This window comes from Larus michahellis, chromosome 3 (assembly GCF_964199755.1).
Source record: "Larus michahellis chromosome 3, bLarMic1.1, whole genome shotgun sequence".
Taxonomy (NCBI): Eukaryota; Metazoa; Chordata; class Aves; order Charadriiformes; family Laridae; genus Larus; species Larus michahellis.
The window spans coordinates 14,091,747-14,119,744 of NC_133898.1; the positions used below are offsets into that span (position 1 = coordinate 14,091,747).

The following is a 27,998-nucleotide window of genomic DNA, read 5'->3' on the forward strand; positions in this document are numbered from 1 at the left end:
CTGCTGGATTTCACCTCCAATAATTGATATTTGCAGAACTCTGAACTGAAGTCATCGTTCCTTTTCTCATATTCATAGGTACTGACATTCTGTGCTAATGAAAACTTGCAAATAATTTTCAGGCATAATTTTCATCGAATACTTGCAAGCTGAATATTTAGAAAAGCCTTTTCACTTACAAATTTAGTATATGCATACTTGATCTCAGTGGGGATGACAAAAAAATAAAAAAGGGTAACTTTTTAAAAACTTCCTTTAGCCTTAATTCAGACTCCTTGTTAGGGTCTTCGTTCGTGACAATTTGTCTACGTTAGTGGCTCATTGTACTGCACGTGTAAGCGGGGGCATGTACATATTTATAGGAATGTATGATAAAACTCTTTTGCTGTAAATTTTTTTCTTCCTTTTTTTTTTTCTTTTTTTCTACAACACCATCCCCCCCACCCCTCAAGAACAAGTCACTCAAGTGAAACTAAAAATAAATAAAACTTGCATTTTAGCTTAACCTCTCCCTGGAGTTTCTTTGACTTGCTTCACTCTGACGCAGAAAGGGCTTTCTCCCCACATCCCACAACAAAGGGGAGGCAGGAGCATCAGTCAGCACGAACAGTTTGGAGGGCAGTGAACAATAGAGGCCGAGACTCCGTGTTGCTGGGCTGAGCTGCTTTTTCACAAGGCGGGTATTTGTTCCGTTGCGACTTCTCCTTTAGGACTGGACATTGCTCAGAGTTTACACCGCTTTAACAAATGCTTTGACGCTGCTGCAATTTATATACGCCTTTCTTACTGCTAGAGAGTGACCTAAGTCCTGGCTTTGTGCAAGGGAAAGCATATAATTGCACTGCCCAGGAGGAGCCTCATGCAGGAATTGTGGGAATCACAATTCCTTCCCTGCTTGCCATGCTCCTGCAGGGAAGTTAATTACTGCAGCAATTTATGATGCAACTCACTTCCCGCCCCCCCCCCCTTCTACAGCATCTCAGCTCGCCTGCCCAGCTCGCTGCACCTCCTCGCGTGTGGGACGGCAGCAGCCGAAGCGCAGCCTCCGGAGCCGCTTTTGCACCTGTACTCTCTGACAGCCGGCCGCGCAGGAAAAGGGAGGCCAGGCCCTGTCTGCATGACTGCCAGCACCACCGCCTCCGTCGTTCGCCTGTTTCTTGAATAAAAAATTCATATGTGCCCTAAAGAAAAGTAGTACTATAGCTGAAAACACATGTCTGCCTGTGGTTACACGCCGAGAAAAAAAAAAATAAAATCAGCAGGAGATACTTATTTGAATGGTGAAATATGAATAATGAGATCACCTTCACTGACCTAGCGTTAGATTAAGCACAACGGATGCAATCCTCCAGGGCTCAGAGTACCCCGAGTGTTAGGAAGAAGCCTCCCCTACTGGCAGGTCATTCCGTATACTCATTTCCAGCATTTCTGCACTGCACTTTGAAATAATGGGCACCGATTTGGGTGCACCAGTGCTCTGACCTCCGTGACCATCTGCTTTTCCAGAAACTCCTTTACCACAAGGCAACGAGCCACAGCGGAAGACTGAAGCAGCGTGTTGCAAGATAACAGCTCACAGCACACCGTCCCCCTCTGCAGCACGGATTACGCGGCTTGTTTTGGGTTCGGGTGGATAAGTGGCGATGCCCACGGCTGCTCCGCGGCAGTGCTGGACAAGCGACAAGCCTGACGTTCCCCCGGAGAGCTCTGCCACGGCAGCCATGCCGTGCCATGCCGGGAGCTGCGGTGCCGCTGCCCCGGCACAGCGGGAGCGCGAGGCAGCCGGCTGCAGCCCTCCGCTGAGGAGAGGGACTTCTCATGATTATTTCTCCGTTCAATGAAAAACATACTTCTCAAACAAGTTGAAAACACTTGTAAAATCGAGTTCTAATAATTGTTCTGTAGGTAAGTGAATTACATTTGTGTGGTTTCCATGGTGACCGATAATGTAAAATAATTAAGTATGAAGAATAATGAGGAGAAAACTACTTCCTCTTTTTAAGGATTAGGGGCTTACAAATTGATTCAATCTAGCTATTTTTAGTGCATGTAACCTTTGCAAAGAATGTTAGAAAATTATGAGTAAATTAAACTAAATTTTATTAAAAGGCCTTCACATTGATCAGGAGATTTTATCTGCTGCTGATGTGAAAATAAAATAATAAAAAAAATATAGTCTTTCTAAAATTTATACCTATATTAATATCAATTCTGTGACATTTTGCACTAAGTGCTGACTGCTTGCTTTTTGCATTCTGAGCGTAATACTCGATTTCTCTTAAGCGGGAGCACTCCGTTTGTGCAGCGCCGAAGACAAGCCCTCTTTCCTATGCACAGGAAGGACACCTTCTGCAAGAACTCTTTGCCAGAATACGGTTAAACAAAACTTCTGGCTGACAAGTCTTGGCTGAGGTATCTCAGAGAAGGATACCCTATAAAGGATTGCCTCGCAAACACAATACTATCCGTATGTCCTGTTCGCTACAAAAAGACTTAGCTTCTGGCTCACGGACTTGGTCGGAGCGTAAATATGCTTTGTTTTTCCCTCACAGTATTTTATACTGAAAGCATAGCAATAAACAGCACAGGATGAATAACAAGAAAGAGGCTCATAGCTCTAAAGTGTATTTTTAACTGAATTTTGAGTGGAACGGAAATAAAAGGTGCTGAGAACAGGAGGATGAGAGGAAAATGATTTTACCCCAAGAGGGTGTGCTGTACAGGAAGTCAGGATCTAGGAAAAAGGAGCAAGAAGTAGGTATTTTTTCTTCACTGCTCCAGCAACATAACAACATCCATAAACCACTTCAACATTTTCTTCTCTTGCCATATTGCTATTTTAATTTGTGGTGTTATTAATGGTTGTTGCAGAAATACAAAGTCTTGGCTTAAGTGAAAAAAAAAAAAAAACAAACAGGCAAAATTTTCAATTCTCTGCCAACCATAAAAATGCCAACCTCCCTTTAGTTTTTGCAATGAAATTTTAACAATCACATCCAGAAGTTGAATTTTATACTAATTTCTGCAAGTCGTTCAAGACATTTCTAGTACGTGTGTTTAATCACTGAGGAAAACAACAATTGCATAAAAGCAACTGCATTGTCACATACACAGTCTGACTTCCTGACGACCCCCTAAAATTGGTATGGAGGGGCCACTGACGCGCATAGAAGGTGCAAGCAGCGAGATATCAGAGAGACAGCACTCCTGTCCTAACTTTGGAAAGTCCGTAAAACAGCTTTGTCCACAAGTTTACGCTGGCTTAGACAGTGGAAGGTATAAAAACAGTCGCACACGTTTATTCCCCTTTTCAACCAGTTTATACAGTTTATTTACTCCAGTTTGGATAACTCAGGGTAACCAGAACAATCTGATTTGCAGTTTTACTGCTGAAAAATTCTTTGATGTACGCTTATGGCCTGTGTTCTTGGTGGGGCACCAAGCAGGCTGAGGCTGTCAGAGAGCAGTGTCTTCCGCTAGACCTTTCCCACACCCTCTCTAGGGTCTACAGCAAAAATGGCAGAAGGGCCAGAAATGACATTTTTTTGGTTCCTGAACAACCTCAAACATCAAAAGTCTCATCACAATCAAAGGCATCAAAAGGTGTTACCAGAATCAAAAGAATCACAGAGGGATTACAACTCAACAAGCTTAGGTTGTACATTTCTGCACAGCTCGGAAAACACGGCATCGCAACAAGGTAAGAGAAGGGAGGGATTCAAACGGTGATTTGTTTTCCCACTAGGCACAACTAGCTTTAAAGATCAATACTGCTTTGGAGCACACATGAAGGGCTATGGGCTTAACCTCCACTTATCGGATTTTTGTATAAGAACAACAGTCAAAGAGATTTTAAGTATGTGGAATTCTCATTTTCAGTGTGCCTTCACCTTGAGTATCTACGAGCAGCTTTGTCAGCACTTCTGAGTTCCAGAGTCAGCCAGGAGGCAAGCACCCATCACAGACCCTTATCACCTAGTACTTGGACACAGCCTCAAAGCACGCTTCTAAATGGAGGAAGCAAGCCCCTTCAAACAAAAGGTAACATTTTCTTCTCTGTAAAGAAAATCAAATAAAAAACTTACCAAAAAATGAGTGTTTCCAGAAAAGAGATTCCAACATCGGATGCACCAACCACCACAATTCTAGTGTTGATAGACACTTTAGATGCCAGTACCAGCTTTCGATTTACGTGGTTCAAAGAATAACTCAACTGTTCAAAAACATATAAAATAACATAGAAATGCATTAAAAAAAACCCCCAAAACAAACAGCGAAAGTCTGCTAAGAATCATTAAACCACCAGTAATGCATTGCCTTGCATTCATACAAAACTTATTATGCAGTCATACAAAACTCACTGATGTGACTAATACTATGATTTTTCTGTGCACAGCACAAGATAACACAGTAGATAAATGGTACTAAAATGCTGAAATATGTGCATGTTTAATAGGTCACAGAAAATTAGCACAGCTTAATGGTCTGGCTTCTCCTGGAAAAGATGCTATGGAGTCCTTGTAAGAGAGGAGAAAACGCTGCCTCTTCTATAATTAACTACAATTTAGCTAACACCTGGGGGACATATATTTACATAACTTTAAGGCCATTTTTACACCTTCTAGAGCAGTTTTTACTCTTGCTGTTTTACTTATGGAAATGGTTTTACTTGTAAATTAATTAGGAACTTGTACCTTCAGTGTCTTTGTGTGTTTAATTGAAAACTCTCTTCCAAAATGATAGAATTAACCCTTTTTTTTCCCCTTAAATCCAGAGTAGCTACACTGAAAGCCAGGCCATCAAAGGAGTAAACTAATATCTCAATGTCACTGAGACCAAGACTGTGACCAAAAATCTTGCTATAAAGTTTTTAATTACTAGCTTCTCAGTTTCCATTCTTCTTAATGTGCACATGGGTTAAGACAATAAAGTCCATGTATTTTTTTTTTTAATTTGTGTCTCTAGGTCTCACTAGCTAACAGAGATTCTCAAAACAAATACGCAAGAATGGGTCAAAAGATAATATTGCATTTGACTTTTTTTTTCCTGCACTGAACTATATTTAGTTTTCAAATTTCTGATGAAAGACAGGGAACTACTTTCCATCTTGCAGTACAACACGCTCTGCATTTTTCTTATTGCTTTGGGTTGTACACCTTCACATTTCACAGAATACATAACTGCAGATTCATAAATGCACTGAAGAGACAAATAGAAAATGGCTTCTATATATTTCTGCTGTGTCACTTAGGCAGGAAGCAATCTAAGACTTCTAACAGGTTTTCATCTATTATGAATAGGAGACAGAGGGTTAATAAAATTCCTCCTATGAAATTACAATAGAAATATATTCTCTATATATTAGTTGTCAGAGTAACTCAATATATGAAGCATAAGTATTTTATTTTAAAGCTATGGTAATGACATTGGCCTTCTCAAGAAGTACATGGCACACTGAGGTCCCCAAGAGATCTTTTACACCATGTCTTTGCAATGGTGGAGACCCACTGCTGAGATTTCAGCATAGCCTCTCTACAGAAGGTGAGGAATTGTCTGTATAACTCAGTAGAGTGCTGTCCTATACCTTAAGGAAGGATTATGGCCCAATTGCTTGCAAACTGTCATCATTGTATAGCAAGTAATTTAAAATGTGGCAAAATTCAATGTCATCTTTGGTCAGGCAACATGATTTTTTACTGCCAGACAAATGTTCTTCTGGTTGCAGTTCATCACAGTGCAAGGATGACATCCAGTGGTGAGCCACATTCATCTCAGGGACTGGACTTCACAAAGAAAATTCCAGAAGATGCCTTAAAAAGTATCCTAGCCCATGGTAGCTGCTTAACAAAGTCATATGTGCGAGACCTAGCACGTGCCTGCAGGCTTGGAGGCAGCTCTGCACTAAGGAATGGCTTGACTAGCCAGGGCCGAGCCACAGAATGACAGTAATGCCGCCCAAATTGTTGCTTTATGTGTCATCTACGAGTCTCTATGAACAAGCCTAACAACCTAATCCAAAGCCAAAGCTTTTTAACATGGTTAGACACTTCTTATATCAGGATTTGCCAGTAAAAAGGGTTTCGATCATAAATTAAAATAGAACACTTCCACATTTCAGAAACTGAAAAAACCTTTTATATTTCATTGAAAATGTACAATACTGGAAGAGACTTTAAGAAATGAGAACAACCGATGCCAATTATTAAAGGCATGCCCTACTGCTTAAAATAAAACTGGGACTATGTTTTTTATAACATACTAAATGGGTACGCCCCGACTACAACATTTGACACGCTTCTTCAATTGCTGACACTTGCGGAGACCTCATGATACCACAAATACGCGTTGAGGATACTGTGCTTAAAGCCCTAACCTTGGTATTCACATTCCTTGGGTTTGTGAACTCTGCAGACGAGAACTCTGACAGGCTTTCTTTTGCAGCGCACAGAGAGCTGCAGCTTTCTAGAAGAGCAATGCCTTCCGGAGGAAAAATTATTAGTGACGTTTTTGCTGAAACGTGGCTTTTAACAAAATTAATAAAACGGTAAAAAGAACACGAAGAGAAACTACTTGTAATGTACCTAATCAACCAAAATAACTAGACAGGAATGTCAGCAGCTAATAGGATAAACCCAACAGACCTTACAGCAATGCCAAGTTCAAACATCTCCTTCGACTGCAGTGCTGTGTTTTTTTAAAATGTACTCCAACAATGAAATACAAAGCAGTAATATAATTTCCTAGGGAAGAGTTGTATCTAATTTATGAAATGGCTTCTGTATCAATGATACAAAGGCAGCACATGAGTAGAATATAACCGTTTTTGTTCGCCAGACAATGGCCCCGATACCAACAGCTGTCATGCTTCAGAAATCACCTTTCGAACAGCTAAGTACACTAAATGGCCCCAGGGAGTAAGGAATTAGGTGGATTGGTCCCATAATACCACCTTATTTTAACAAAATGTCAGGACAAATGACTACATATGTTCCCCAGAGGAGTAATCAGACATCATAATTGATAGGTCAATAGCAAACTCTAACTTGTTTATTTTGTATCCAATTTATTAAATAAAACAGCAATCATTAACTAATGTAAGGCAAAAAGCAATAACTGCCAGTGGTAGAAAAGGCATACACAGCTCACAAAAAAAGTCTTTTCTTTCATTATCAAAACGATTACTTTCCCTCCTTTCCACTCTGGTATCTGACAGCCTCTGCCATTGCACCACCTGTCACGTTGCTTCCACCTGGGAGGGCAGAGGGCCATCTACGCCTTCAATTCCAACTGCTGACAAAGGTGGCCTTTCTTGAGTAAACCACGGGGGATATTTTTTCGCGTGGACAGCCGGTGCCATCCACTTAGAGGCCTTCAAACTTTACCTCCATTAAAAATGCTCACGCATTTCTCAGAATACTCCACCGAAAACACAACCCCTGCGTGTAGATCCTGTCTTTCACTTACGATCTCACAGCACAGTACGTGCCAGAGTAGGATTAATTTATAGCATTAAAAATTCACACATCCTTCCACCCTCAGTAAACAATGGAAGAAGATACATGAAATAATTATTTGGTTTTAGCAAATGTATTTGTATGCATTTTTCCCTTTGCACTTTCAAATCAGGTGACGCATCAAACATTCATTGAGCATGCATGGATCTCCCATCTGGGTAGGCACTCAGGTTGCACATCGCCTGGGAATGCATTCATTGGACATTTACTCAGCAACATACATTGGTGGTACAAACTCAGATGGAGAATATTTTTCAGCTTCTTTTAGTTCTGTTTTCAAACATTGGACCCCGGGCTATTTGTAGAGTTTCTAAAAATACTTATTGTAATTGTTCTACAATAGGTCTGGTTCTATAGTAAATGTCACCTTGATTTAAACAGAAAAAATAGAAACGGAACACCCAAAAATGAAAAACCAAGATGGGCAGAGGATTTCAACTTTGACAAAAAGGAACAGTGCGATGTTCCGAATTGGGTATTGGTAAATATACCCTAGTAAAACATTATCAGTGTGCCAAAGAGCTGTTACACTCATCACTGGAACTCTTCATGCAAAGACTCCATAATGTAGCAGAATTTAGACTTGATTTTATTACACGCTGAGGACTTGGGCCTTACCCAGCTAAACACACTTAAGTGTTTACTGAATTTTAAGTATGTTAAAGTGCCCCTGAATTCAGGAGGACTGCTCAGGGTACTGCAAGATAAACATGGGACTGCCTCATTTGTCACGTTCTCAGCATCTTCACAGATCCCTCGTTACTACAAGAAGTAACAGGGAACCAGCCGGAGGGACCTTCCCAGCCCTGTCGTGGGGGATTCTGTGCCTGTCTGCGTGCTTTTGTTTTAATTTAGCATTTGTTACTGAGAAACCTGTGTGATCATTACTGCTGTACAGGATCTACATAATTTGAACTCTATTACTGTCAGAAGGAGTAAAAACTATTAACAAACCTGTTCCTAGATTAGTGCTGAGGTCAGCGATAGTGGCAGGCAAACAAGAAGGTGAACAAACAGAGCTATTTTAATTTCAAGCTCCATTTGAATCACAAGAAAAAAGGAAAAATCAATGTTTACCAAGGAGATATGAACAAAAATTACTGGAAAACGCATGCTTTTTGAGCCTGCATTATTATTTTGTTTTTAAATACCAGCTACGTTCCAAAAAGTCTCATTAGGAATGTCTGTAAACATGCTTTCAAACGCTGTTTCCAAGCATTCACAGATTTACACAAACACCAAAAACAGAGGGAAAAGAAAAAAGAAATACAATTATGATGAAGACCGCAGCCTGAATGTTGTCATCTTTGTCAAAGAACACTTCTTTAGTAACTGTGGTTCCATAAAAACCATTTTGCACAGATAATACCTAGCCTTTATATAATATTTTTCATCCACAGACCCCAAAGGCCTTTATGAATGGAGTCAGTAGTACTATACAAATCATCATATGGGTAAATGCTGATCTTCAGCTTCTGGAAAACAGTCTATAAATTCATAGAATCATAGGGTTGGAAGGGGCTTCTGGAGATCATCTAGTCCAACCCCCTGCCAGAGCAGAGTCACCCAGAGCAGGTGGCACAGGAACGCGTCCAGGTGGGTTTTCGATGTCTCCAGAGACGGAGACTCCACCACCTCTGGGCAGCCTGTGCCAGTGCTCTGCCACCCTCAAAGGAAAGAAGTTCCTCCTCATGTTTAGGTGGAAACTGATGACTGATTTCTATCCCACATGGTATTCTTGAAGGGAGGGGATAGCAGGTAGTAAATAGAATTATTTTTTTTAATAAAGATTGAGTAAAATATACAAAAATGTAGCAACATCTAGGACTTTCAGCATGAAACACCTTCCAGATACTATCTAGCTGGACTCCCAGCATAAATATAGAAGGAAATACAAGAGAGGCTGGGCTGGATGGCTCTCAATTCTGTATGTCAAATTTACATAAACCATCATAGATCTATTACACTTGACGTCAAGAAGCTAGACTGATTTACTCCCAGAGATGATGTGACTGTGCCCAAAGGCACAAGAGCTAAACTGGAGCTTGCAATAATCACACAATCTCTATCGATGCAATGCCAAAAGATTGTCTCACTGTCCTGTTCTTCAGAAGTCCTAGCTGAAGGAAGGAAGTTCTGAAGGAAGCTAGGAGGACTGACCTCCATTAGCTCAAAGTCTATACAACAGAGAAACACGCACGGCCAGCGACTGGGTAAAGGACTCCTATGAAAACGCTTTGACTATGCACAGTGTGCACAGAAACAATCAAACAAGAAAAAAAGCTAGCAGCTTGCACTAGCCTCTGGAAATAGAAACTGGAATGGACACTGAGCCAATCTGTAGAGGTGGAGTGGACAAAACAACATCCACACTGCTTACCAGCGATGTCAGCTGATCCTGAAGTCTCATGGCAAACGCTACCACCAATGATCACTCAGTCATCTGACTACAAGAATGACCAACGCCTCTAGCTTGCACACAAATCCAGCATCACTGCTTTTAATTGATAGCATTTCCCTTCCCCTGTGCATTGAAACGCTGGACTGAACCCCTCCAAGCTGGTGACCACGCGCATGTCCACGGAGCCCTGCCTGATGCATTCCCCCGGTGGACGCCATGCCCTGGCACCGCCTGGGTCCCCACCACCACCGAGGTGCCACTGAGAAGGGCTGCTCAGGTGGCACCATCCCGCACCAAAGCGCTCCCGGGGAGCACGAGGCACACAGGCACGCAATGCCAGGCTGCTGCAAGCAGGTGGCTGCAGACCCAACGCTGCCGAGCAGGACAGGGATGGCACTGAGCCCTCTCCCCCTGCGCTGCTTTGTGCCCGTCCACATGGAGTCAGGTCTGCTCTAGAGAGGCAGAGGTGCTTTGGGAAAGCTGTCATGGAAACCGTTCCGCTGGGGTACCTCCCTGGCGCTCTCACTGGTTCTGGCAGTTGCAACAAGGATCAGCAGCATCCTAGCGCACATTTTTGTGCTGCGCTCCATGACACTGGTGGTTATCCAGCAACAAGGCTCTGCAGCACAGGGGCTGGGCGGTTCAAGGATGCAAACTTCCACTTGCTTTTTCCCTGCAGCCCCTCTATGCTTCCTGATGGGGATAAGAGCTGGTCTCCTCTAACTACGCAGCTCTGCTTCTCCACGTACCAGCAGAATAAATAGTGCCAGCTCCTCTCAATGACATGCCTTCTCCCAGAGAATTCCATTCATCCGTGACAGGTTAACAGTCTTCTAGCCGTCTTGGCAAGGAAGGATAGCTTCAGTTTCTGTATTTCTACAATTTAGCGTTTCGGCTTCTCCAGGCAAAACCAAACATCCTTTGGATTTGCTGGTGATTGTACCAACAATTCAACAGGTGGCAACTGCCCTGGAAACTGGGCAGCCAGGAGCTCCTGCCTCATCGCACTCTTGAAACGGCAAAACCCTGGAAAAGGATTGTAACCCGTACCTTTAAAGAAGACAGATGCTTCAGCCTACTAGGACTGCCATAAAAAGCTAACTGAATAACATGAAAAAAACATGCCAAGCAATTTAGAAGTTGAAAACTACTAAAATTAATGGTTTGTACTAAACACGTAATTTAAATTCATACAATTAATTTTAGTAACTCTCATCTTTAATCAGGTTATTTGAACAAATTTCCAAGACTTATGAACAAGGTTATTCGAATAGCCAACCTAGCTTTCATTGTTAGTCATGCAATCCTCAATGTCTGAGCGTATCCTTTACCGTGCACTTTCCAGAAGGCAGAGAAAGAAGGTCCCAGGTCCAGCTCCAGCACGCGGGTGCCTGCAGCTTGGTCCCCATCACTACTCTGTGCCAAAATCAGAGTCATGGTGCTCTGCGCTCCTGCACAGAGAAGGCTGGAGCCTGGAGGGTCAAAACAGCGTACAAATGCCTCCCAAGTATCAGGGCTGACAGAGAATTCTTGAAATCCTGCTTTTAGTGGCATGATTATTAACGTGTTATTAAGACATTCCAACTAAGTAAGTAAGAAGACTCCTAATGACATAATTTAAATCAAAGCTCATGGACAGTTCCAACAGCCTGAACAAATGTCATTAAAAATTAAGAGAAAAATACTTATTTATTCTAATTGTCTCTGAATGTACATGGATATGGAAAATACTTCCCTGCATTAGGGCCAGGGTCCGAGCAGCCAGCGAAAGACCCATCATTAACTTAAACAATGTCTCCCTAACTTCTCACGTTTATTTTACATAGTTCTTGTGCCATCAGAGTAGACATTGGTTATACCACCTTCATGTAGAATAAACAAATAAAATTAGGCATTACCTATAAATAGCAAAATTATATGTAACTGAAGATACCGCTAGCATTTCCAGACATTAAATTATTTTCTTCCACAATGAACGAAGGGACTTCCTTAAGCTTTGATTTTAAGCAAGTCCTGCTTCACCTCTCCAGTGCAGCTCCAAAAGGCACTATGGAAAAACCTGAACATCCCTGATGAGACTTAACTGGAAAAAATCTCTCAATGCTGGCGGGCTCAGGAAGGTTGCCCTCTGAGGACTCCTCTTGAGAGACGACACCACCACAATGCACCACAACTACCGCAATACCTGTATGAAAACAGGATGGTGTATACTCTGGAAAGGGAGAAGACAGAAGCGTCTCTGTTCACTGTACCTACTCTGCATACAGACTCGTGGCAACAGAGGTAGCATTTCCTAAATGTACCTAATTCTTTGAAAAAATAGAAGAAATGTATGAAATTAAAAGCTTTAAAAAATAAAAACGTAAAAAGCAACATCATATTTCACACTGCAAATAATGAAAACAAGGTAAGTAACAGCACTAGGATACAAGGGAAGATTGATTTGCAGCTTACTATAGAGTCATATTTTAGTGACAGCAGCTGGGATTCTCCATTTTGTAATAATGAACATTCTCTTTCTGTGGAAAAATATCTACGCCCTCCTTACAATCTGGAATTATGCTACTTCCAAAGTCAATCTACAAAATGCTTTGAAAAAGCTTTAAAACAAGTCTGACCTGTTTTTAAGCAGAAATTACTATTTTGGTTTGCTGTAAATGTCATTAACACCTGTATAGTACTGACACCATGCTTTCAAAATAAAGATAGGTCATCTTACTTTTAATTTCACACATGCACATAAGTGGTAAACATTCAGAGCATTCCTGTTAATGATGCCATCTGGTGCCTCCCATAATTGTGTAATATTCAGCCTTCCAAACAAGATGTAATGGCAGCAACACACAAAACCCACTGACATTTACAGTAAGGAAATTTATTATCAGCCATCAGGTTCAGAATGACTGTGTTTGCATGACTACTGGCGCTATAAAATCATCACCTTTACCAACCAAGTGAAGGTACAATAAATAATGGATTTTAATCCATGCACGTACTACAAAAGCATTAAAAATTCATTACTTGAACACAATAGCATCTTAAGCAACAGTTACTTCTTTAAAAATTAATACTACTTTCTCGGTTAAATGAAAACTACACACAGCAAGCCTTTGTTTGTAATGCCACTGTGTTCATATACAAACTATAACAGGTAGGAATGCTTCTGGTTTAACTTTCATAGGTGAATCTCGACATTTAAAAAGCAGGGAATTCTCTTGCTCATCCTACTTAGGCTGTTTTTGCTATATTTATTCTCTGTTATCTTAGTAGAGGCTTAACAATTGGAAAAAAAAAAAAAAAAAAATCCATCAAAACCCTTTTGCATTTTAGCCACTTTAAACACATTCCAGCATCTCAACTGAATTCATACAAATCTGAAACTGAGCCAAAGTGAAACCTCCTATTACTGCAGATTTTCTACAAAGTCAGAACACACTTTGCTATAAGGCAGAGAGTTATGAAGTAAAATAGCACCAACAGCTTTTCTTAACCACTCTTAGCAATTGAGTGCACTTTCAACTTTTATTACAGAGTGCAGTTGGAGTGCGGGCATCTACGGAAGCACGGCTAACTATTTCTGTGGTTACGCGTACAGCCCAGGAAGGGGAATGGATACTCCCCAGTAACTGCAGCTCCATGAGCTGCACTGAGATGTGCTCTTACACACATTTGCACTTCAGGTGGGCATGCACTCCAAAGCAAAGGCTTTGTTGCTTTATAGTACTTGTGCCTGTACCTGTCCAACTTCTTGACATTTCTCTTTGGATGCGTAAGGCGGAAAGTGCCTTGCTCCCTCAATTTCTTTCAACTGTTCAGTTAGAAAGCAAAGAGCTTTTGCTTGTTCAGAACAGATTGTTCTGTCGTACACAGCCTTTCCCCCCATGTTTTAAAAACTGCTCATTTTAAGTCCTTGTTTTTATTGTCTTTTAAATACAATTGAGCTAAGTTTTTCTATCTGCGCGCTCTAGGTTGTCTGGGACTTGCAGCCATGTGTTGCAAACATCCCTTCCTTTTCCTCTGCTTTCCTCCATCTTGACAGCAAGGTGTGGTGTTGACTGTCAGTCTATCAATTCTGACTCCTTTCTATTCCTCTTTCTTTACAGGTCAAGGTAATGGATTATGCTCAATCTGGACTGCTGATCCAAAACATTCAAGAATCTGTTCAATTTTTTTCCAGTAAGAAGTACTGAGGAAGGTATAGTCAGGTATGTCCCAACTACACAGAGACGCTAACATATAAGTACAAAGTTAGGGCAACTTCTAACAAGCCAGCCTAAATGTAAGAAAGTAGAAGCTACAGAGAGTGAAATGCCTCAAAAGTTTGTTGGAGGAGACACTAACATCTAGAGAAGAGTTTCCTATACAAACACTCATATGTATCTGTTTTATTTTCCTTTTTAAATGAGCTCCCCAAAAGGGAAAGTTTATGTCAAACTTGGAAATATTTTAGATTTGTTTTCAGTTTTATCCTATAGCTAATTTTTTGTATTTATTTTTTTAATAAACCATGGCAAATATATGAGACATGTTTTATTCTATTTTTAAAGTCCTGTAACATTACAATGGACATAAAAAAAAGCTCATTTAAAAGAGAATACTCCAGGACAGTACTTAACACTCACAACCCATTTGAGTATCTTCTGCAATACAAAGAATATATATGAACATACACCTCGATAGAACGTGTAATAAGATTACCCTAAAAAAATGATATATTGTTTAAAAATATTTCATAAATCTTATGTATTGTCTCTCATTTTACTTTTTTGAAAGTTATTTTAAACTGCTTTCAGGCCATTTATTCATAGCACTTGCCATAAGCATCGGTATGGAATCAAGTAAACACACAAAAATACATGCATCCTGGCACTGAAAACTATTACTAACTTAGCAGTGTCTTGTATTCCAATTTTTTCTTGAGTCTCACATCAACATTTACATGTCTTCTGTGGTTAAGCTTCTGTTTTTCCCAGACTACAAAGAGGAGGGCAAGATTTCGGCCTTTTCTTATGTTCTGACCCCAAATAGTTTCACGTGGTAGTGCAGAACTACACACAGACAATGTAAGAATATGGATAACAGGCCTGCTTTGCTTAGCTTCTCGTTTTTGCAAACTCCTCCTAGGTGGCCCAGAGAGTCACGGAGTCCACAGGCTACACGTCTGCAAAACAGTACTCACTGCTGATAATGTGACAGCAAAAGCTCTGTGACTGCTTTGAGGGGAAAAGAGGACATTGAAAGTTTTGCGCAAAAAAGTAAAGGAAAAATCCTCTTTTGAAGAAAAAAAGGCTAGTGCTATTAATAAGAACAACTTATTACCTACGAGTTAAGCAGACTTTACCATTCCAGTGACAACAGTTCAATTCACACATCCTGTAAAGCAATGCAACTATGAAGGAGCAGGATATCACCTCCCACAGCTGATGCCATTGCTCAGAACAAAAGATGGCACATTTTCAAGCGCTGCATTACTGAGTTCCATGCACACAAACTCTTTTCTTCAGATTCAAAACAGTTATTTATCCTGATAAGGTCCTCTGTGTGCTTTTCAGTCAGGGAAACCAACTTTCAACTAAGTTTCTTGAGGAATATTTATAATCTCTAATAGCAGATTAAAGGATGTAACATGAAAGTTATTTTTGATTGGAGGTGTTTGGTTTTGTTTTTTTTTCTTTTAAATAAAGGACTGCTGAGAAAGCACACTGTTTAATCACACAGAAATGAAATCACAGCCACTCAAGGAGTACAGAACTCACTGCTGTACAGACATTCTTCCCTCGAGTCATTTCCCGGACATCTATCCTGGCATCCCAGCAGTACTCAACTCCTGAACAAGTTTAAAGTTGGCTAACTCAGAGAATGCAAAGCTGAGCATGTGACTTCAGCTTTTTGCCTGACCCTCTTTCACTCGCTACTTCTTGTCCCGATTTAAACTTATTTCCTGTAATGCATCCGTAGCATCACTTGAGAAGTACAAAATTAACTGAGAAAATGTTGGCTTTTGTTTTGTTTTTAAATAAATTAATGTAACACTGTATGGGCTTCTACAATGATTTAATAATTGTTCTGTCTTCTTTTCATGAGCTGTAGCTGAAAAAACAATTCCGAACTGCGCAATAAAACCCGACAGCTTGAATACAACCATGAAATAAAAAAAAATAATATAATAAATCCAATAGCATGAATAATAATGAAAGGGCAGAAACAAGAAAATAATTCAACAGATGTGTGACATTTTTGTTCTTCACTGTGGATCAGTTATTCTTGTTAATTATATCACCTATTCTTCCCTTTTATTGATAATTACATGAAGCAGATGGATAACAGAATGCTCCCAGATGGTGAGAAAGCAAACAAGTTTATAAATTGTTTATTTATGAAGATATCATTAAAAATTATTTAATTATCTATAGTTTTCTACTCCACCAATAATTACATGCACCATAAAGGCCAGCAGCACTTTATAAGATATTTAGTATTCTGTTGTAACCAACTGTTTTTTAACATAACATGACTGAAATGACTGACAGGTGTGCAAAACACAATAATAATCTAATCTGTTTTAACACTGTGGGAATTAAGATTTTGAATCTTTGGATCTTCTGCCAATTGGCGCTTCAATACTGGTTACTGATTCAGAATACAAAAATCAGAGATCTCCTTTTGATTTGGGACAGCTGTAGAAAGCGTTTGATCTAATGAGCAGACAGGAGCTTTTTCAGGTCTGTGTCATGAAACCCTAGAGCATGGCAGATGTATGGCCTCACGCAATTTTGAGCTAATATGTGGAACCTCCGATATGTTTGCTGCAGAGGCACAGGCTGAACAGGCATCCTGAAGTCTGGGTACTTCCAGGACTAGATGCAAATAAGATCGTTAGCATCTGTGCCATTCCAGAGGGCTGCAAAGGGAGGCAAGGGAGTTTAATGCCTCCCACTCCGTGTTGTCTCAGTCAATCCTCACCTGATTTATCCAAATCTCTTCAGTAGAGCAATGGCAGATTCAGTTTTGTCGGAACAGACAAAGAAAATCAGCAGCAAAATGTATTTGCCATCTCAAGGAGTGGGATAAAAACACACTCTGTCATTAGTGACTGTTATAGGAATATATTACTATGTTCATAACAATTTGCAGCCCTTTAGGAAATGGGCAGCCACTGCTTGGGAAGTGACAGGTCTTCTGATGCAGAGATGAAGCAGCACAGAATTGTGGTTTATGAGAAAGAGTGAAAAAACTTGAGGTAATACTAAATTATGTTTTTATATGATAAATTTCTGGATTTTAAGAGTAAATCTCTCTGCCTTACATCTAGCTCTCCCAGAGAAACTACAAGAAAAGGGACACCACAAAATACAGCTCATGCTAGAAACAGGAGTGAGCAGGTGAGGAACCCATGGCAGGGTGGCACATGGGGTTCTCCCCTTGTTGATTTTTCCAGACACTGCAGTAGAATAGAGAGATTTGACAGAGGGACAACGAGAACAAGTTACCACAGACTTAACATTTCTAGTGCTCATCTGTCTGTAACAAGCGGTCCAGACCTACAGGAAAACCACCTCTCCAGCACAGCTGAGATACATCTGGACTGCCAACGCATGGGAATTAGCTGAGGGCAACGCTCTTCTGATTTAGATTGTTGCTTTCACTTCTGGCTTTGGAGGAAGGAAATGGGAAAGAGTCCTTGTGGGTCCTGGTTGAGTTATCTGTACTTGGTCAATATTTATGAGTGAATCCCTTCATGCTCACAAGCAGGCTGGAACGTATTACAGACACATAAACTGACTGAGCCCCAGGGCTCCCACTGTGCACTCTCTCTAAGATACTAAGCCACTAATGGCCTGCAGAGATATATATGCACAAATCAAGAGCTATGCTTAGACACTGAATGGCTGAGCTGCTAAGCCCCAAGCTGTTACTGGTGAAAAATAAATTTTGCAGCAAGAAAAGAAGAGAGATTGCTCAAAAAAGGCTGGAACAAGAGGAAGGCAGAAAGCTGAAAAAGCCGTAGATGAGACGCAGATGTTGATGGCTAGATATCAAGGGGCATCTTGTGGGTATCAAAGCAAGAGTTTCATTACAATTATTTTCATCATAAGCGACAGATACTCAAGCAATTAATTAGGACAGGCAGTCAAACGAAAATTTTACACTTCTGAAATTGACTTGCATTTACAATCTTTGTATTGTAGTTTATGTGAAAAAAACGCTGCCATCATTGCGGAGCTATCTAAAACAAGACTTAGAGGGATAACCTGTCCTCCAGCTTCCAGGAACAAAGCAGGCATGGGTTAATGTCAGAAAGAAGTGCTTTCTGACATGAGAAGGCAAGCCCCTCAGCTAAAACAAGCTTGGTGAACTAGAATAGAGAAGTGCGTTAAAGAAATGAGGAGCAGTCTCAACCACTTGGAATTCCTGCTGCCCAAAGTTTTTAAGATCCTGCCCCTATCTTGTTTAAAACCACTGTAACAAAGATGACAGCCGACATTTTCCCCTTACTGCTATCCAGGTGCTTGCGCCTGACAACTTCCCACTAATTCCTACTCCAGCCTCTTCGTCTGCCTTTCACTTTTCTCCCTCTCTTCTTCACTTTCCTTATGCCATTGTTTTTCCCTTTCCCCTTTACCTCAAAATCTGTTTCGCCTTGTCTCACAGTATTCTTAAAGGTGACAATTCTCGGACTTTCCCTTTTGCAGAGTTGTCACATTTAAGTTCTTGGTGGGATATTTTGCTCTTTGCAACACGGCTTGTATCTCTCTGTTTATAGTGTCTGAGCAGGCCTTCTGATCACTACAAAAAGGCAGAAGTATAATAATTTTGTGCCTAATAAAATTTGATTATATTAATTTTATAAAATACATCTCATTTTATTTGCAACTTAGCTGCAGGATTTTGCAGGGGAGAGCAAGATTATTGACAAGGATCAGCCTTCCTTTCTGAAACATTAGAGTAGAGAGAGGGCAAATGCCTTATGCCTGGCTACTACCAGAGCTAACAAAACATGCAAGATCTGAAAGCAGCACTGGCTTCTTACTTTCACGAGTACACTCGGTCCTCTATGGTAGGTAACCTCCTAAGTTATAAAGCTTTCCCAACGTATGGTGGCAAAGGTCATTTCATTCACTCACAAAGAGTCAATTTAGCTTTGTATGGTTTCAAATTCTTGTTATTTCAGAAAACTACAGGCAGCAGTAGCAGACTAGCTTTATCCTCAAGTTACCACCTAGGGATCAACCCCAGATGTCAGTTTTGATAGAACGCAGTCTGTCAGAAAACTATATTTAATGCCAGTGCACATGCATGGATACTTATACAGTGGCTAGCCTTCATTTTTTTCATCAAAACTTTGTTAGCAAAAATCTTGCACATTTTATTAAACAGAAATTCATTAAGCTTCCAAGATTTTAAACAATTATCTCACTACCTGCCACTCTCAGAAAGCCTCAGGAAGAACCTGGGAACGGACCAGACAACAGATTTGCAGATCCCTCAAACATAGGAAGTCTGTGATTTTCCAGCTCCAGCAAAACTACTGAGATGAGCCCTTCTAGTGAGAGAGCAACAGTTCATTTTAAAGATCAAACAGGAAGTAGTTTAAAGAAAAGCATCAGATAGTTTATTCTGCAGAGAAGAGGAAGGCAGGGATGTGCATGTTGAGGGAAGACTGTTCAACAAAGCCAAACTCAGATCAATGGCCTCAGCCTTGTTCTGGATTTTGCTTTGCCAACTGCTGCCTAATTAAGAGTTTTGGATGCCAAAAATTACTAACTGTAAAAAGGACAGCACTAAAAATATTATATGGGAGCCCATCTCAGCCAACTGGAAGTTAGTAGGCAGACATAAAGCTCCCTAATTATGTTTCTTTAGGAAATTATACCTACCTACTGAGAGTATCCATCACTAATGGTGTTTTTTCTAATATTTCAGCTTTGCTCATTACTCTTCTGAGGAACCATCTTCACATCAAATTTTAGTTATTTAAAAATGTAAGACAGAGTAAGGTGTAAGTTATTTAACAAAAGAAATTTTAAGAGAGTTTTAGTGTAGAACCTCCAGACTGCACGAGTGCTATGCAAATAAGAACAGTTTGGTAGTGAAAACAATCTTTTCCTTTGCTGTTAAATCATTCTTGATATTTTGAAGTGTTCTTTGAGGGTACGTGATGGATGGAAGAAACCTGACTTTGGGACTGGAAAAATAAAATTGACTTAAGCAATTTCTACAGAAATAGTCAGAAGCGTACCTAAAAAAACTTAACAGGAAGAAGGGCTAAACAGTAAGTCAGAACTTTTAAAATGTGTTGGGAGTTTGAAAAGCAACGTCATGAAAAAATAATGGTAAAACGTAAGCATTTAGTATGTAATTGTTATAGTTCAGTGATTGCTGTTTGTAATGCATTTGAAATTCAAGCTTAGAAGCAGCAACGGTCGTGTAGAAGCAAAGCTGGGATCATAAGGGTATGGACACCACGTTCAATGTAATTAAGAAGCAACCTATCAACACTAAGATGGTAATGCCATCCCATCTGCCAAACCCTGCATTAGCTGGCACTATGCCTCTTGCCTGCTGCTGCTTCTGTTACCCACCTGATCCTTGGAGACCTGCTCTGATGGAGCGTTTATGCCAAGCTCTTCCAGAGGATAGACAATCTGTCGTCTTGGTCGCACGGGAACCATGTAATGAAGGGCAGATGTCAGGGAATGGGCACAGGGATTCTGAAACTGAAAGACAGCGATCTATATTTCAGCAGAGAGAATGTCAGAACAGTGTATCACAGATGTCTGTTGTATGGCTTTGCAAATACAAAATTCTTAGCTCAGTTGGCTAAATCTGAGAGAAAAATCAGCAAATAAACAAACATACTCAGAGCAGAGGAATGAATTGCAGATAATTCCTGACACTAATGAAGATAATTATGAGAGTGATTACATTACTATCTCTGTGGGAATGACAGATAAACAAGTGGTTTGGTTTATGGGATTTTTCAGCACAAGTATTTTCCCCAGGAGGATATTTTTCTCCATAGTGATCATGAATCAGCTTGATTTGACCTCATTAAGCTATGTTATCTGCTTACTGCTAACCTTTGCTTGTTTGGCAAAGAATGGCTATGAATTTATATAGAAATTCTATACCGACTAAAATGTCAATTTCATCCAAGTGATAAATGTTAATAAACTGGCATAAACCTGAAGCGAACAAAACCCCTAATGCTAACGTGAATAACACGGATCATTAGAAATAGCTGTGTTCCATTTATTACAGCATGACTGCCTCTGTCATAATTTATGACATGAAAGGGGAAAAAAATAAATAAGAGTATTACAGGAAGTAGAGAATGATTAATTAATGCAAACTAAATTACACTGAAGTACCATTCCATCCACAAATACTGAAAAAACTTGATGTTACTATGTTGAGAACTGAGTAAAATATCACATTTACCACTTACTAGAAAGCAATAATAAGCTAAAGTAACTTAAAGAAACTCCAGCCTGGAAATAGACCAAAACTGGAATCATTAGTAGGATTTAACTTTTCTCTTCCATCCAGTGCCATTAAACTGCATTTTTCTAAGTGCCTCTTAAGAATCTCAGAACCTAATGCTACGCAAGGACATTGGTTCCTCAAGAGAACACTTAATAAAACTCCACAGAAGTGCACAGAAAAAACGTCCTTCTGAAAATGTACCTATGTCTAACCTGTCAAAATTCCTATGTTAAAAACAGTGGTGATTTCAAAAACACCTAAGTCACTGAGGACAGAATTCATCTCAGTCACTATCTAAAAGCTAGGTGCTTACTTTAGCTAGCCATGCAGACACCCCCCAGAGAGTAGTGAGATGAGCATCTCCGGAGGGCAATTCCTTCCATCCTAAGATAGGTACTTGTGATCGATGGATGAACTGCCCTCTGGATGCACCGTGTTTTCTCCATTAATGGTGGCAGGAGCCTAGGTGATTAGGCTGGACCAGATTGTAGCTTTAGATGGCTACACATCAACAAGTTGACATGTTTGAAAATTTTACCTTGTGTTCCCTTTTCTGACGTGAGACTGACAAGAGGGCACATACATGAGTATTTTTGAAAGAATCTTTTATTTTGCTTCCGCAAGTCACGTTCTTGGAAATGGATTTTCTCACACAGAATTAGGTTCTTATGGTTCTCCTGTGGCACTTGCAGAAATACAAGTCGCATTTTCAAATACAATGAGGTGCCTAGGTCCCACTGACTTTCGATGAAACACAGTCTAGAGTACCTAAATCACTTTTGAAGAGTTCTTATAAACCAACTGGATGTGTTTTTAATATTGTTCCCTTGCATTTACTCATGCTACATTATGCCCAGTGACATCATTCCTTTTTTCTTCGCTGCCCTCCGCTTCATCCTGAATCTAAACAAAAACCGGTACCTCTCAAAATTCATTATGCAGCTGAGTGGTGTGTGACAGAGTACAACTTGATCAGGTTGTATTATTAAACTATGACAGGAAATACAAATCACTGTTAAATACATTTAATGTGCTTTATACCTTATACTTTAAAACCTGATTGGTAACTGACTTGCAAGTGACAAAGCTATACCAGGTGTTATAGACATGTTAAAAAAACCTAAATAAAAACTATTATGTTGGTCTCCTCAGTTGATGAGTTGTGAGTTTCTTGGTTCTTCGCCTATACGTTCAACACAATGGCAAGAAACAAAGTCAAACCCAAACTACAGCTTACAGCTCAGACCCAGGGTCCTACTTCAGCAGGAGTGGGAATATGGAATGCTCGCTACTTCATCCTAGAACCAATGTATTGGGAATGGACAAGAAAGGGCAGAAACTTGACTATCAGTACTACAGCACATTTATGGAAGGGGCCGACAACGCACAAGGCAATTGCAATACATGAACCTATGTTAGTAAGAAGCAGATATACTTCTCCTAGAAACAAGCGAGGAAGTAGCAAACAAATTATTCCTCTACCGTGCTGCTCCCAGGGCAACACACTAATGTGCGCAACTTAAGACATCTAACTACATTTAGAGAACAGTTGCCCTAGGATTCTCTAAATTCAATTGAGAAACAGACATTTGCAAAGAGTGACCCAGCTCAGAAGGTGACATCTCCTGGGAAGGGCTTCTCTCCCTTCACAGACTAGGTAAAGAGCCAAGGCCAAGCGCACTTCAAATTTCTGCTCCTCCACACGCTTCCTGAAGATACTGGGTAAGTCTGGACTCACGTGTGCTACTGAGCGCCTTACAACTAACCCTACTATACAATAGCTACATCCATGCAAGAATAAAAGCAAGTACAATTCACTGCAGGTTGCTAAGAAAATTCCTGTTTACAGTCATTCCCAGAAGCAAAGAGAAAAAACAAAGTGAGGAAAGGTGAAAATATTTAACATAAAAGCCCACAAATAACTTTCTTCTTACCGTGCCTTCCACATACTGTGGATAAATAGGATAGTAAAGAGAAGATTTGTGGGCCAAGCGAAGAATCTCCTTTAGAAAATGTTTTGTATAGTGACAAAATATAGGATTTAAGACAAAGTGGTAGAGATGTCCATGTTCTTCTTGCTGGTGGTGATTAAAATGAATAAAATCTTCAATGTTGTAATGTGATCGAATATACTCAATGTCCTGGAAAATAAGAATTTGGAATCAATAGTGATGAAACAACTGCGTTTACAATATTTTAGCAAGTGCCAATGAGTTGCTTTCTATCAATTAAAGAACTAAATTTGAACAATGAAATAAAGTGCCTTTGAGAGTTATTCTCAATTAAAGCACATTGACTGAATATATTTTTCTTGAAAATCTTTTCATTGTATCAAAATCTATTCTTGCAGTTTGCCCACCTTTATTTACAGGGAATGCATATTTGATCCTTTCACAATAATATCTGATCCAGATTAATAGACATTCATGGAGAGGGGGGAAAAAAAAGAAAAAAAAAAAAGAAGAAAAAACTCTATTTTGCTGAGTTCAAGACAGAGAAGCCTAGACTGCCCTCTCACAAAACTTAAACTGAAAAAGGCAATTTCTACAGAGAAGAAATGTGTGAGAAATGCCCTCCCAACAAGTTTTCCGTGTTGAAATGATAAGCTCAGATTTTTGCACATTTATATAATCAAGAGAAATTGCTATATCCTCTTATCTCAATGCTCTTAATATAATTAAGAGCTGTTTTTGAAAACTGGAATGACTACTCTGTATTTTAAAAACTGAGCATTTACAGCTGTTGACAAAGCATTACAGCTGCTGAAAATCTACCTTTTCAGTAATAGCAGAATGCCACAAAAGTAAGCCTTACAAGAATAATGTGCAATATTGACTTGGGTTTTTTTGTATTCCATTACAGGATATGCTTTTTATTTGTTTTGAAGTTAAGCGCGTGATTCATAATCACTCAGAATCTACTGTTGGGGAAAAAAGTTATGAAAGCCAATCTAGAAGGACAACTACTACTCTTCACAGTGCACAAGGCAAAACTGCTTATTGACTTCGGAAATCAGAGGGCAAAATAAATGATTACAAACATATTTAGAGGCAGAATGCTAAAGAACCAAAGAGAGATGTAGGAGGCATACTTTTTAGAATGCATCAGCAGCTTCTTGCAAATAATAGGACGGGTTTTTTTCATCTGTGTGTCAATCATCATCTATGAGAAGGGAAATAATACAGTCTACATAGTCAGAAAAGAGAGAAAGAAAGTTTATAGAAGCTGTATCTTTTGTATATAATTTCTGTTAGGTAAATGTATAGTGACAAGCATGAAACTCAGCCTTTAGTGTCGAAGGCGAAGCATTTTATTTTTCATACCACACAGAAATATAATTTACCATTTCATCTCTAATGACAGAAATGCCAACTATTTGATCCAAAACTTCTGCTATGAAAGCCTGTACTGGGGTCCCATCCTGCAAGGCAAAAGGAACATATGCACATTTCCTACTTCATTAGTAATCTTTCTTTTTAATTATAACCGTGCATTTCACCACACGATCACAGTTAAAATACTTTCCTCACAGTATACATTCTACACACTACCTCAGTTTAACCACTCTTCCTTAACTCAAGGCATAATGTTTAAACAGTGTATATGGCTAGACTCTTGACCATACAGAATTGTATTGAACTAAAGTTTCAGTTAGGATCTAGCTGCTACGGGAGTGCTATAGGCTCAGCTAGTAATTTAGTCCTGGGTTAAGTTCTGATCTTATGACAGAATATTAATTAAAACAGATATTCTCCATCAATAGCTGTATAAAATGGATTTCCCTACAGCTGTATGATTGGTAATGATAGTGCTTGGCTTCTTGTCTACGCAGCATTTTCCATTACGTAACAAAAATGCAGATGTTTGCTACTGTCCGATGGGCGTATGTCTGGCCCCATTATGGGAAGGACAAAAAGGCCCCCATCATGCAACAAAACACAAGTACATGTGCACCACACAACCGGATGTGCATGCAAGAAAAAGCAACAATGCAAATCAGGCTGCGGGTGGCCAAAAAATGCATCCAGCCTGCTTCCGTCCCTGCATTTGAGGAGTCCCCAGAGAAGGCAGTAGTTGGTATAGGCCACAGTTTAGAATAGTTATCAAGTCAGGCTGAATACAGCCTCTACTGACTGTTGGTACTGACTTGAATACCTACATACTATATATGTAGTATACTAGTTTAGAGTAATGTAATAAATTCTGGATGTATTTACCAGTATTAATCCATTCTCTTATAAATATATTTGCAACAAATACTCACTGGATCCCTGCGAGCCACAGTAAATATCTTTAAGTCATTCAATATACTTTCATTCAAGCTAAGGGTTTTAATGAGAGTTTCGACACCAAGTATGTCATTGGTTGTTGCCTTTCTTACATTGAGTGACCTTTAAAAAAAAAAAAAAAAAAAAAAGAGGAAAAAGGCAGTAAAAGTTCACTCTGTGACAAATTAAAGACAATTCCCACACCATCTACAAGTAGCGAATGCGTCTTTTAGAAGTTGAAGTTGATTGATACATGACTATTGTTACAAATGCGTATGTTAATTTGTTCTGTGATAACATAAAAGATCACACAGCACCTACATAAGACAACTCAAGAATGCTGCTATAACTACTACACACTCAGCCTTTACGCACCTACAGCCCAATCCCACAAAGCAACGACTAACTATAACCGCATATATCACCTAACAGTAAGAGCCAGCAGAGAAAGGAGGCAAAGAATCTTTTAAAATGAAAGTAGCACCTGTAACCGCACACTGACACACGTGGGAAAAAGGAAAGAAAAGAAACCAAGAAAGGTAAGAAAAAAAGAAAAAAGGAGAAATAAAAAATAAAAAATGAAAAATAAAACAGAGCCAACTGTGATCCTTAGATAAGATAGAAAAGAAAGACAATAACATCAGTTTCTCCAACAAGAACATTTGTGTTAGGCCTCGGTTCTTCAAATAATAATACATGAGGACCTTACATCAATAAAATGCCTCTCATAAATGTAAGATTGCCAATAAGTAATAAAACAACAGTGACATGGTATAAAAATGTCTGCAATATATATAACCAGCAACATGTTAGCTACAGACAGGAACATCCTGATACTTACCTAGTTTACACACTCTGTTACAAAACATCTTCCCACCCACTAATTATGAAAAAAATTTACTTCACAGTGACAGTCTACAGCAGCTGAGGATCTCTCGTGTTGTCTCTTAAAGGCATCAACCCTTCCTGGTTAAACAAGGCTCATATAGTAAGGACTTAAAGAGTGCTGTTCATGGAACCGCATTGCAACTTAATTCCCAAGAATTAAGTTATTTCACCCACAGTTAAAAAACTTGTGATTCATATAGTGTAACTTCCATTCCTCTTGTTCTTGTTTTCAATTTCAATGTGTGCATGCTGTTCTTCAGCCCAAGTCACAGTCACATTGAGACTGATTTTGTGCAACATGGTTTTAATGAATGGTTTTAATGAATTAGTACCTTAAAAAACCCAAACCTACCAAATATCTGATACGTTATGGGAAATTTCACGGCTCAATCTCATTGATCATATTCAACTCGATTATCTGAGTGCTCAAAAGCATATATTCGATTACCAAATTAGAAACTAATCCTGAACTTCTAAGTAAGCATCAGCTTAGTTTCCACATTTGTTAACACAGTTCAACAGACAGTTAATTGCAAGATCAAAGAAGTGATGAGGACAACACAAAAATGATCAGAAGGCTGGAACACCTCTCCTATGAGGACAGGCTGAGAGGGTTGGGGTTGTTTAGGCTGGAGAAGGCTCTGGGGAGACCTTATTGTGGCCTTTCAGTCCTTAAAGGGGGCTTATAAGAAAGATGGGGACAAACTTTTAGCAGAGCCTGTTGCAATAGGACAAGGGGTAATGGTTTTTCAACTAAAAGAGGGAAGATTTAGACTGGATAGAAGGAAGCAATTGTTTACAATGAGGGTGGTGAAACACTGGCACAGGTTTCCCAAAAAGGTGGCAGATGCCCCATCCCAGGAAACATTCAAGGTCAGGTTGGACGGGGCTCTGAGCAACCTGATCTAGTTGAAGATGTCCCTGCTCATTGCACGGGGGCTGGACTAGATGATCTTTAAAGGTGCCTTCCAACCCAAACCATTTTATGATTCTATGACGGTCAGCAAGACCAGCAATATGGTTCACTCTGCAACCCATGAGCACGCTATCTTCCTGCCACTCCACTGAGCTCAGCGCGTTTTTCTCCCCACCCATGTCGAAGAGAAGGTAGTTGTGCCAATAATGAACTGCATTTTTAATATGAGAAAAAAAGAATATGCAAAAAATTGAAGTTTTTGTTTGTTTTTTTTTTTTTAAATAAACAAAACCACCAGATCCACTGTTAGTATGAAATAGTAGGAAGGACTATCCAAGGTTTGTGCTCATTTATCTTCCAGTGATGAATTAACTCATTCTAGATGCCCAATTCCTTTGACTGCCCAGAGACCAGGACGCTATTATTATTATTATGCTTTTTAGTGAAAATTGAGCAAAAGTATCCATTAAGCATTTCAGCCTATGCCTTGTCATCTGTTATTTTTTCTCCTTCACTGTTAAGTA

General features: G+C 39.7%; 1 protein-coding gene and 1 long non-coding RNA gene across 6 annotated transcripts in view; one reads left to right on the top strand and one right to left on the bottom strand.

The window, feature by feature from the left end:
• CFAP61 (cilia and flagella associated protein 61) overlaps positions 1-27,998 on the bottom strand; it is a 122,009-nt gene that overhangs the window by 62,236 nt on the left and 31,775 nt on the right. For all 5 annotated transcript variants that reach the window (XM_074578697.1, XM_074578698.1, XM_074578700.1 and 2 more), the window contains 5 exons: positions 25,667-25,793; positions 24,746-24,823; positions 23,337-23,543; positions 20,499-20,633; positions 4,086-4,213 (listed from right to left, as the gene is read on the bottom strand). In XM_074578697.1, coding sequence (XP_074434798.1) covers positions 4,086-4,213; positions 20,499-20,633; positions 23,337-23,543; positions 24,746-24,823; positions 25,667-25,793 — 675 coding nt within the window. The remainder of the gene's footprint in view (positions 1-4,085; positions 4,214-20,498; positions 20,634-23,336; positions 23,544-24,745; positions 24,824-25,666; positions 25,794-27,998) is intronic.
• LOC141740289 (uncharacterized) lies at positions 37-16,187 on the top strand. Its single transcript, XR_012585945.1, has 4 exons — positions 37-1,905; positions 3,880-4,041; positions 14,019-14,120; positions 15,040-16,187. It is a non-coding gene; the product is annotated as an uncharacterized LOC141740289 (long non-coding RNA).